This window comes from Caretta caretta, chromosome 2 (assembly GCF_965140235.1).
Source record: "Caretta caretta isolate rCarCar2 chromosome 2, rCarCar1.hap1, whole genome shotgun sequence".
In the NCBI taxonomy this organism is placed as follows: domain Eukaryota; kingdom Metazoa; phylum Chordata; order Testudines; family Cheloniidae; genus Caretta; species Caretta caretta.
This window is the reverse complement of record NC_134207.1, coordinates 220,230,614-220,242,937: the sequence shown is the minus strand read 5'-3', so window position 1 is coordinate 220,242,937 and position 12,324 is coordinate 220,230,614. Positions and strand designations below refer to the sequence as shown.

Genomic DNA, 12,324 nt, shown 5'->3' with positions numbered 1-12,324 from the left:
CAAAATCAGGCCGAATTTATAGAAGCCGGTTTTGTAGAAAGCGTTTTTATACAGTCGATTGTGTGCGTCCCCACACAAATGCTCTAAGTGCATGTAGTCGGCGGAGTGTGACCACAGTACCAAGGCAACTGTCGACTTCCGGAGCATTGCACTGTGGGTAGCTATCCCACAATTCCTGCAGTCTCCGCTGCCCATTTGAATTCTGGGTAGAAATCCCAGTGACTGATGGGGCTAAAACATTGTCACGGATGGTTCTGGGTACATATAGTCAGGCCCCCCTTCCCTCCCTCCTTCCGTGAAAGCAAGGGCAGACAATCGTTTTGTGCCTTTTTTTTTTGAGTTACCTGTGCAGACGCCATACCACGGCAAGCATGGAGCCCGCTCAGCTAACCGTTACCGTATGTCTCCTGGGTGCTGGCAGACGCGGTACTGCATTGCTACACAGCAGCAGTTTATTGCCTTTTGGCAGCAGACAGTGCAGTATGACTGGTAGCCGTTGTCGACGTAGTCCTGGGTGCTCTTTTAACCGACCTCAATGAGGTCGGGGGCGTCTGGGAAAACATGGGAGTGACTCAGCCAGGTCATTTCCCTTTTAAGTTTTGTCTCATGGCAATTGAGTCCTACCGGCAGTGCACTGTCTTTTAATCAGCAGCCAGCAGAAGACGATGGCCAGTAGTCATACTGCACCGTCTTCTGCCGAGCACCGAGGAGATGACGATGGCTAGCAGTCGTACTGCACAGTCTGCTGCCAGCAAGATGTGTAAAGACAGACGAAATGGCTCAAAACAAGAAATAGACCAGATTTGTTTTGTATTCATTTTCTCCTCCCTCCCTCCTTCCATGAAATCAGTGGCCTGCTAAACCCAGTTTTGAATTCTATCTTTGAGGGGCCCATTCAGTTTCTCGCAAAGCCATCCCCTTTGTTGATTCTAATTCCCTGTAAGCCAACCCTGTACGCCATGTCGTCAGTCGCCCCTCCCTCCATCAGGGCAACGGCAGACAATCGTTCCGCGCCTTTTTTCTGTGCAGACGCCATACCACGGCAAGCATGGAGCCTGCTCAGATCACTTTGGCAATTAGGAGCACATTGAACACCACACGCATTATCCAGCAGTATATGCAGCACCAGAACCTGGCAAAGCGAAACCGGGCGAGTAGGCGACATCAGCGCTGTGACAAGAGTGATGGGGACATGGACACAGACTTCTCTCAAAGCACAGGCCCTGGCAATGTAGGCATCATGGTGCTAATGGGGCAGGTTCATGCAGTGGAACGCTGATTCTGGGCTCGGGAAACAAGCACAGACTGGTGGGACCGCACAGTGTTGCAGGTCTGGGACGATTCCCAGTGGCTGCGAAACTTTTGTATGCATAAGGGCACTTTCATGGAACTTTGTGACTTGCTTTTCCCTGCCCTGAGGCGCAATAATACCAAGATGAGAGCAGCCCTCGCAGTTGAGAAGCAAGTAGCAATAGCCCTGTGGAAGCTTGCAACGCCAGACAGCTACCTGTCAGTCGGGAATCAATTTGGAGTGGGCAAATCTACTGTGGGGGCTGCTGTGATGCAAGTAGCCAACGCAATCAAAGATCTGCTGATATCAAGGGTAGTGACCCTGGGAAATGTGCAGGTCATAGTGGATGGCTTTGCTGCAATGGGATTCCCTAACTGTGGTGGGGCCATAGACGGAACGCATATCCCTTATCTTGGCACCGGAGCACCAAGCCGGCGAGTACATATGCTGCAAGGGGTACTTTTTCAGTAGTGCCAGAACCACTGGTGGATCACAAGGGACGTTTCACCAATATCAACGTGGGATGGCCGTGAAAGGTACATGACGCTCACATCTTCAGGAACTCTGGTCTGTTTCAAAAGCTGCAGGAAGGGACTTTATTCCCAGACCAGAAAATAACCATGGGGGATGTTGAAATGCCTATAGTTATCCTTGGGGACCCAGCCTACCCCTTAATGCCATGGCTCATAAAGCTATACACAGGCAGCCTGGACAATAGTCAGGAGCTGTTCAACTACAGGCTGAGCAAGTGCAGAATGGTGGTAGAATGTGCATGTGGACGCTTAAAAGCGTGCTGGTGCAGTTTACTGACTTGGTTAGACCTCAGCGAAACCAATATTCCCACTGTTATTACTGCTTGCTGTGCGCTCCGCAATATCTGTGAGAGTAAGGGGGAGATGTTTATGGTGGGGTTTGAGGCAAATCGCCTGATTGCTGGCTACGCACAGCCAGACACCAGGGCAGTTAGAAGAGCACAGGAGGGTGCGATGCGCATCAGAGAAGCTTTGAAAACCAGTTTCATGACTGGCCAGGCTATGGTATGAAAATTCTGTTTGTTTCTCCTTGATGAAACCACCCGCCCCTTGGTTCACTCTACTTCCCTGTAAACTAACCACCATCCCCTCCTCCCTTTTCTCACCGCTTGCAGAGGCAATAGTCACTGCTGCTTCACATTCATGCATTCTTTATTAATTCATCATACAAATAGGGGGATAACTACCAAGGTAGCCCCGGAGGGGTGGTGGAGGAGAAAAGCACCAGGAGAGGTGGTGGAGGAGGGAAGGACAAGGCCACACAGCACTCTAAAAGTTTAAAACTTATTGAATGTCAGCCTTCTGTTGCTTGGGCAATCCTCTTGGGTGGAGTGGCTGGAGGCCCACCCCACTGTGTTCTTGGGCGTCTGGGTGAGGAGGCTATGAAACTTGGGAAGGAGGGCGGTTGGTTACACAGGGGCTGTAGCAGCGGTCTGTGCTCCTGCTGCCTTTCCTGCAGCTCAGCCATACGCTGGAGCATATTAGTTTGATCCTCCAGCAGCCTCAGCATTGAGTCCTGCCTCCTCTCCTCATGCTGCTGCCACCTTTCAGTTTCAGCCCTGTCTTCAGCCTGCCACCTCTCCTCCCGGTCATTTTGTGCTTTCCTGCACTCTGACATTGTCTGCCTCCACGCATTCGTCTGTGCTCTGTCAGTGTGGGAGGACAGCATGAGCTCAGAACATTTCATCGCAAGTGTGTTTTTTTCGCCTTCGATCTTCACTAGCCTCTGGGAAGGAGAAGATCCTGTGATCCTTGAAACACGTGCAGCTGGTGGAGGAAAAAAAAAGGAACAGTGGTATTTAAAAAGACACATTTTATAGAACTATGGGTACACTCTTTCACGGTAAACCTTGCTGTTAACGACAGGTTTCAGAGGAACAGCTGTGTTAGTCTGTATTCGCAAAAAGAAAAGGAGTACTTGTGGCACCTTAGAGACTAACCAATTTATTTGAGCATGAGCTTTCGTGAGCTACAGCTCACTTCATCAGATGTATACCGTGGAAACTGCAGCAGACTTTATATACACACAGAGAATATGAAACAATACCTCCTCCCACCCCACTGTCCTGCTGGTAATAGCTTATCTAAAGTGATCAACAGGTGGGCCATTTCCAGCACAAATCCAGGTTTTCTCACCCTCCACCCCCCCACACAAATTCACTCTCCTGCTGGTGCTAGCCCATCCAAAGTGACAACTCTTTACATAATCAAGTCGGGCTATTTCCTGCATAGATCCAGGTTTTCTCACATCCCCCCCACCCCCATACACACACAAACTCACTCTCCTGCTGGTAATAGCTCATCTAAACTGACCACTCTCCAAGTTTAAATCCAAGTTAAACCAGAACATCTGGGGGGGGGGGGTAGGAAAAAACAAGAGGAAACAGGCTACCTTGCATAATGACTTAGCCACTAGCACCAGCAGGAGAGTGAATTTGTGTGGGGGGGTGGAGGGTGAGAAAACCTGGATTTGTGCTGGAAATGGCCCACCTGTTGATCACTTTAGATAAGCTATTACCAGCAGGACAGTGGGGTGGGAGGAGGTATTGTTTCATATTCTCTGTGTGTATATAAAGTCTGCTGCAGTTTCCACGGTATACATCTGATGAAGTGAGCTGTAGCTCACGAAAGCTCATGCTCAAATAAATTGGTTAGTCTCTAAGGTGCCACAAGTACTCCTTTTCTTCTTGCTGTTAACATTACATACATAGCACATGTGCTTTCGTTCCAAGGTCTCATTTTGCCTCCCCCCAGCGCATGGCTAGCTCCTCCACCCTCCCCGTGGCTAACAGCAGGGAACATTTCTGTTCAGCCACAGGCAAACAGCCCAGCAGGAACCGGCACCTCTGAATGTCCCCTTAAGAAAAGCACCCTATTTCAAGCAGGTGACCATGAATGTTATCACTCTCCTGAGGATAACACAGAGAGATAAAGAACGGATGTTGTTTGAACCCCAGCAAACATACACTGCAATGCTTTGTTCTACAATGATTCCCGAGTACGTGCTACTGGCATGGTGTGGTAAAGTGTCCTACCATGGTGGATGGAATAAGGCTGCCCTCCCCAGAAACCTTTTGCAAAGGCTTTGGGAGTACATCCAGGAGAGCTGCGAATGCCAGGGCAAATTAATCCTTTCACATGCTTGCTTTTAAACCATGTATAGTATTTTAAAAGGTACACTCACCAGAGGTCCCTTCTCCACCTGGTGGGTCCGGGAGACAGCTTTGGGTGGGTTCAGGGGGTACTGGCTCCAGGTCCAGGGTGAGAAACAGTTCCTGGCTGTCGGGGAAAACTGGTTTCTCCTCTTGCTTGCTGTGAGCTATCTAGAACATCATCATCTTCCTCATCCCCAAAACCTGCTTCCGTGTTGCCTCCATCTCCATTGAAGGAGTCAAACAACATGGCTGGGGTAATGGTGGATGAACCCCCTAAAATTGCATGCAGCTTATCATAGAAGCAGCATGTTTTGGGCTCTGACCTGGAGCAGCCATTCGCCTCTCTGGTTTTCTGGTAGGCTTGCCTCAGCTCCTTAAGTTTCACGCAGCACTGCTTCGGGTCCCTGTTATGGCCTCTGTCCTTCATGCCCTGGGAGATTTTGACAAATGTTTTGGCATTTCGAAAACTGGAACGTAGTTCTGATAGCACGGATTCCTCTCCCCAAACAGCGATCAGATCCCGTACCTCCCGTTCGGTCCATGGTGGAGCTCTTTTACGATTCTGGGACTCCATCATGGTCACCTCTGCTGATGAGCTCTGCATGGTCACCTGCAGCTTGACACACTGGTCAAACAGGAAATTGAAATTCAAAAGTTTGCGGGCCTTTTCCTGTCTACCTGACCAGTGCATCTGAGTTGAGAGTGCTGTCCAGAGCGGTCACAATGGAGCACTCTGGGATAGCTCACAGGTTACCAATACCGTCTAATTGTGTCCACAGTACCCCAAATTCGACCCAGCAAGGCCGATTTCAGCGCTAATCCCCTTGTCAAGGGTGGAATAAGGAAATCGATTTTAAGAGCCCTTTAAGTCGGAAAAAAGGGCTTTGTCATGTGGACAGGTGCAGGGTTAAATCGATTTAACGCTGCTAAATTCGACCTCAACTCCTAGTGTAGACCCTGAGAGAATACTTCCCCAGCATTGCTTTGTAAGAATCAGCTCTTCTGTGTGCATCTGGACTCTCCTCCCTGCTTCTGGAGATCTTGGCAAGTAGACAAGCCAGCTTTCTGTGACACGTGTAGGTGAGCTGAGCACACACTGCATTTCCTGTCCTTGTTTCTCCCCCTTGTCTCCTTCATAGACATATTTGGCCCAGGAGCAAGATTGGAAACGGGAAAATGCCTTAGTAAAACATCTTTTCCAAAGCTCCAAGGAATAAGTTTGCTGATTCTCTTTAACGGAACTGAAGTCCCAACTGAAATAAGGTAGTTAAAGTTAAAATAAGAGCAAGGTAGACTGAAAAAGCTTCATGATGGAAGTCTGTAGTCTGCTGTTCACACTCCTTAGGTAGAGTAATCTGGAAAAGGCTTAGAAGGCAAAATCTTATGCACTAGCCAAGGCAGCAGGTATGAGGAGAGAGCCTCAGCTGGTGTAACTTGTCAGTTATTTCAGTGGAGTCATGACAGTTTTTACCATCTGAGGATCTGCCATGTGGTCTGCCACCAACATAGAGGAGAAAACCTGTGGCTAAAATTGTTGCCCATGAAGATGATAGAGAAGAACACTGAATTAGGGGGCACAGTTAATTTCACAGAAGCACAAAAGGTAGAAATGCAAAAGTACTATTTAGATTCCCCAGTGCCTTTCCCTTACAATGCAGGATTGCACTTTACAGTAGTTACTCTTCTTATGCTAGTTACCCTATTGAAGATGCAAAGAATGGATAGGCTGAATGTTGCATATAAGAAATAATTTAAAAAAAAACTGTACAAGAACTACTGATTGCTTCAGAAGTGTGAATGGAAATAATTTAGAGCAAAAAGACAATTTTGCGTGAGCAAAGGTTTTATTCCTAGAGTTGTTTTTAGGTATGTACAAATTAACAGCTAGGGAAATTTCTAGTCAGATTAAGTTATTGTGGTGGTAAATTCAACGAGGGTAGAGATAGTTTCACTAGGTATTCGTTTAATTAAAAAAAGCTCATTGACCACCTTTGCTTATCTAACATAATATTTTAATCATGTGTATATAAAAGTAGTAAAGATTTAAAACTTTCTTTTTAAATTTTGGAGAGTATTTTTGTTGAAATTCTTATGTCTAATGACAGCTTTTATTACTTTTTAGTGGTATAAAGCATTTAATGTCTATACTCAAAATGGCAATTTTACTAACCAACAGTAACATCTATTATTCTCACATTGGGGGGAAAAAAGGTGATCGCAAGTTTTAAAAATCACTTTTAGTCTCCATAAATCTGTTACTTTGTTTACTTTATCTGTGGGGAAAAAATGGATGCATCTATTGCACAGTACATGCAACATAAAATAAAATACAGAAATGCCTATAGAGTGAGGGAGGATTTTTCTGCCAGTTATTCTAATTCCAGAAACACAAAATCTAGGAAGGTATTTTAAATTCCTTACTTTAAATGTCACATCTGTTGCCACTTTTTGCCCCCCTCCCAGAACATTAAAACTAAATAATACAGATACAGGGTTAATACCGTGGGCCAGATTCTAGTCTAAATTACACCAGTAACATCAGCATCTGACATCTATAAATTATTCTGTAAAATTACATGAGAGAAATGCCATAGTGTTTTAAAAATCCGGCTTTCCTTTTTATAGTATTTAAATCTACTCCACACTACCATTTAAAAAGGAGGCTATATGTAGTTTAACATTAAGCAGCATTAATTTAACGGAAGGTAAGATCTAACATGGGTGAACTATATTTTGACGTTATGGGAGAAAAAGCAAAACAAGTAACAATAGAAAGATCCACAGTCTGGCTACCACTTAGCCAGCAAGTTAAATATTAACCCTTTGCGGGAAAAAGTCTATCTAAAAAGTTAGTGGGGCAACCAAAACTGTCTCAAATCTTTGGGTGAGAACAACAATTTATGCTGATACATTAGTAGCTCATAATGGCAGCTGAAAGGAGGGAAAGTATGGCACAAACCAAAAGCATCACATATTGTGCAACTTACTTGAGGGAAAGGACCATTGGGATTATTCTTGCTAAAATGATCATGCAATAGCTAGTCCAGCAGAAATAATAACTGAGTGGGTAATAGTCTCTTACGAGGACCCTAGTACATGACCTTATGCCTACTTTATACACCTTTTACAATTGTTTAGTTCTAATAAGACACCTGTCTCTTTAAATAAAATATTTTCCATACCACTTCTGAAGGCCTTTTTGCTTGGACTGTCCAGCCTAAGATTCTTTTAATGCTGTATTTCATCTTTTTTGGAATTCTTTTCCAGTGAATTTAGATGAATGCCCGGAACTGACCTTTACAAACTGCTATATAAACATTTGAGTTTGAATGGATGCACTGAATGTGTAATGATGCTTTCTACAAATAGTTGCATGAGATGTTAATTACTGAGGTTCCCATATATTTGTTGCTTACTTATAAGCAGTTTCTTTTATGTCTTAATACTGATGTGTAAGTGTCAACTGACTTAACAGGACATCCTTGCAAGTAAGATCTTTGATCTCAAGAGTTTATTTTATCTTTGCAACAAAGATAAAACTGAATTGAACTGGCTGGCTGAACTAAGCCCTCTCTTTTCTCTGTGCTACATGTATGTCGGTTTTTGAAGTATGCATTTATATGCATGTGCAGATAGTATACTGAATGTTTCAAAACATTGCTGGAAGATGAGACCAGTAAATTGTGCAGAAAGTTTGTCGCTTACATGGTGAATTCAGTCTATTAATGTAAAATAGCAGCTAGCAGTTGAACCAAAAACCTCACATTTGCTGTTTGTTTTCTTTAGACACCTAGCTGTTGGGCAGAAGAGGGATCAGAAAAGAGATCACATCAGCGTTCAGCATCATGGGGGAGTGCTGATCAACTAAAAGAGGTAAATAGTTTTACATGAAGATGGTCCTTGTCAGGCCAAAATCTTAATGTATTTTTTAAAAAAGTAACATGCTACTATTTTGGAGCCTGAAAAGTCTCTGTGAGCACTAGGTTCGGCCCCTAGTTCAAGACAGAATTGTTATAGGGCTGCTTTATTTTGTGCCAGCTGAACCATCTCTCTCCAGCTCAACCTTTTGGCTCTGGAGGAGGAGCAGGAGTGGATGGTGTAGAGACAGATTTGCCACTTGGGAATTTTCCCTATTCAGTGAAAGTCGCAAGAGCGTAGTCTCCCAGAGAGTAGTTATCAATGGTTCACAGTCATGCTGGAAGGACATGATGAGTGGGGTCCTGCAGGGATCAGTTCTGGGTCTGGTTCTGTTCAATATCTTCATCAATGATTTAGATAATGGCATAGAGAGTACACTTATGAAGTTTGCGGACAATAGCAAGCTGGAAGAGGTTGCAAATGCTTTGGAGGATAGTATTAAAATTAAAAATGATGTGGACAAACTGCAGAAATGGTCTGAAATAAATAGGATGAAATTCAGTAAGGACAAATGCAAAGTACTCCAATTTGGAAGAAACAATCAGTTGCACCCATACGAAATGGAAAACGACTGCCTAAGAAGGGATCTGGGGGTCATAGTGAGCCACAAGCTAAATATGAGTCAACAGTGTAACATTATTGCAAAAAAACCGAACATCATTCTGGGATATATTAGCAGGAGTGTTGTAAGCAAGACATGAGAAGTAATTCTTCGGCTCTACTCTGTGCTGATTAGGCTTCAGCTGGAGTATTATGTGCAGTTCTGGACGCCACATTTCAGTAAAGATGTGGACAAATTGGAGAAAGTCTAGAGAAGAGCAACAAAAATAATTAAAGATCTAGAAAACATCACCTATGAAGGAAGACTGAAAAAACTGGGTTTGTTTAGTCTGGAAAAGAGAAGACTGAGAGGGGACATAACAGTTTTTTAAAGTATATAAAAGGTTGTTACAAGGAGAAGGGAGAAATATTGTTCTCTCCTCTGAGGACAGGAGAAGAAGCAATGGGCTTAAATTGCAGCAAGGGAGGTCTCATACTGGGCCTCTGATACTAAGAGTTTGTTTCAGGGCCTCATCTTACTACAGCATCCATTGGTCCACACCTGTGCCATGGCACTCCTCATGCTTAGTATCGAGGGAATAAGGAGAGGTGTAGACTGACAGCCTCTCCAGTTCCTTCTTACTGCTGGAGTGAGAATCCTCTATGTCCAAAGCTTTCTTGTCTTCCTGTCTATAAGTACTTGTATACATAGTATTAGAGTTTACTGTTTTTATTACTTAGGAGTTTTATAGTTAATGTACAGTAGTTTTCCTCACCTCATGGACCCTTCCCATTTTCTCTACCTTGGGAGAAGAACTATGTGCAGAATTCAGAGTTTAAGAACTGTGTCTCCTGCCTTTGCTCTTTCTCAGTCAGCAGTGACCGTCAGCAATGCCTTAACTGCCATGGGGAGGTTCACATCTCTTCCAAGTATAGCATTTGCTGCCCCTTTCCTCTCTCAACCTGAGAGAAACAATAGCTTCAATTGAGGGAGTACCTCTTGCAGAAGGCCATGAGACCCCAGTCAGATCCAGGCCAGGGGACCCCCCAATACAGCAGCTGCAGTCTGCAAGCAGCGCTCTTCTGACCACAAACTCTGGAGCAGAGGCCAAAGCTGTTAAGTCCAAGGAATGGTTGCCTTCATGAGAGTAAGAGGCAATCTCATAGGAACCAGAGCAAATTCCCTTTGAGGTTTGCTCCTAAAAGAAAGGATCCCTGCCTGACTCTGTCCTGGTTGTGTGAGTCCTTGTGTACAAGTCCTAAAGACTTGGGTCTGCCTAAACCTCCCACCCACAAGGGTAAGGAGTGAAATAGAGAGGATCTGTCAATATTGGCTCCAGCTCATGAGCCGGAGGATCAGCACCCACTGGCATCAACAGAGAGCTCCAAGTTGGACTCCTCTTCAACAGTACTTGACTCACTTTTGTAAGGATCTGTTGACCACCATGTCCATGGACGCACCGGATCAGTTCTGACTACTTGGGCACCCTGCACTCTGGGACCCACTGAAACTTATAACTTTCTGGAGGGTTTTTGCACCTTTCCTTACCTTCAATCCCCTCTCTTTTTTCCGGATCTCATCCTCCTAAGGGACACCTTGATAGCAGGACAGAAACCCAGAGAAGGAGCTACTCCCCTACTCTGTCCATAAATTGACACCTTCATCTACTGGTACTGATGACACCCCTGATGGAGCCAGAATCTCCCTCCTCTTTGGCTGAATCCAGCATCTCAGACAAGCCATCACCTCCACATACAGAGGCTAGCGGTTGGCCAGAACAGAGTCTCTAGGATGTCTCTGACCCATCCTCCAACAAGACACAATTATCTGGGAAACCGATGGTACCCAATTCCTTGGGGTCCCCCCTTATATAGCTGGTCCAGCATACTGCCCCTGTTGCAGTCCATGGGATCCTTACTTCCCTAGGGACAGATCCCAGGCCACGAACAGCCTGATAAGATAAGTCACCCGCAGGTCTCTGGCTATATCGTCCTTTGCTGTCGGTTAGCTCATCTGCCTCCGCTGCACAGGATATGGACCCATGCTATGAGAGCACAGGGAATCTCAGTAGTTTCCTTTTCAAGAAGTGCCTATACTGGACATTTGTAGGGCAGCAACCTCCATGTCTTCTGTGAGTGCTGATCCCTATGTGTATTCCATGCATAGGTGACTGGTAAGCAGCATTCACAGGTGCAGGAGGGTGTTTAAGATGCAGGTGCTGTAGATGTCTGTAATTCTGCATCTGCAGAAGAGGCTTGGACTAAAGCATAATGCTTTGTGAAGGTATAGATGGAACTCTAGGTTACTTACCTGTAACTGGAGCTTCTTTGAGATATGTGGTCCCTATTTGAATTCCACTACCTGTCCTCCTCCTCCTCTGCTTCGGATCATTTCTGGATTCACAGTAGAGAAGGAACTGGAGATGTGGTCGGTCTGCACTACCCCTTACAACCTTGGTACTAAGCATGAGGAGCAACATGGTACAGGCGTGGACCAATGGATGTTACTTGCCAGTTCTCTGATCTCAGGTGCATGGAGCAAATGCGTACCCACATGTAGAATACAGAAAGGGACCATGCATCTTGTAGAACCTCCAGTTACAGGTAACTAACCTCTATCAATAGCAGGTTATATTCCTCTTATGTGGACGAATCACTCGGGGGGAGGTGAGACATACCTGTTGACAATGGGTTTCACAGATATTTGCTGACAAAAGAGGAATGGTGAGATTAATTAATCTTGGGTTCCATTCCAGTTTCTGAAAGGGAGTGTGTTCTCCTGGTTACAGATGCTTCTGATCTTGTTTCCCTCCAAGCTTGATCCCTTCTTCCCCTGTACCCAACACGCTGTATCTGTCCTCTTTTTTCTTTTTGCCCCAGCTCCCTATCCAGTCTCCTTGCTCAGCTAGTCCTAGTTTCCTTGTCTGGGCTCCCTAAGCTCCTCAGACCGGTTCTGCTACTTTCCCCCCATCCCTAGTTTCTCCAGGCATAGTCAGTCTGTCAGTTTCCAGTTCCTCATCCAGTCTGTCTGACTCCTAGTTTGCTCCCCCGTTTTTTCCTCTCCTTGGCTTGAAGTTTCAGGGCCTTTGCCCAGCCAGTCCCATTCTCTGCCAAGATTTGGCTCTTGTCCCCCTCTGAATATGAGCCATGCACCTCCTTCTTCCATCCTTCTTGGGGGCCAGCAGCGGGGGCACAGAGCACAGAAGAGAGTCTCCTTTCTCTAAGTTCCTGTGCTCAGTGTTGCAGGAAATGTTTACTCCGCAATTAGACACCTGTGGCTGGCCCAGGCCAGCTGACGGGGGCTCACAGTGCTTGGGCTGCAGGGCTGTTTAACTGCTATGTAGATTTCCGGGCTTAGGCTGCAGCCTGAGTTCTGGGACACTCCTAC

The 12,324-nt window shown here is 45.5% G+C and overlaps 1 protein-coding gene and 1 long non-coding RNA gene across 8 annotated transcripts in view; one reads left to right on the top strand and one right to left on the bottom strand.

Moving 5' to 3' along the window:
• Nucleotides 1-12,324, top strand: part of GLCCI1 (glucocorticoid induced 1) — a 107,108-nt gene that overhangs the window by 43,913 nt on the left and 50,871 nt on the right. For all 7 annotated transcript variants that reach the window (XM_075125838.1, XM_048838229.2, XM_048838230.2 and 4 more), the window contains exon 3: nucleotides 8,265-8,351. In XM_075125838.1, the coding sequence (XP_074981939.1) occupies nucleotides 8,265-8,351 (87 nt within the window). The remainder of the gene's footprint in view (nucleotides 1-8,264; nucleotides 8,352-12,324) is intronic.
• On the bottom strand, nucleotides 2,458-5,696 carry LOC125631474 (uncharacterized). Its single transcript, XR_012666788.1, has 2 exons — nucleotides 4,508-5,696; nucleotides 2,458-3,090 (listed from the first exon to the last, which is right to left on the bottom strand). It is a non-coding gene; the product is annotated as an uncharacterized LOC125631474 (long non-coding RNA).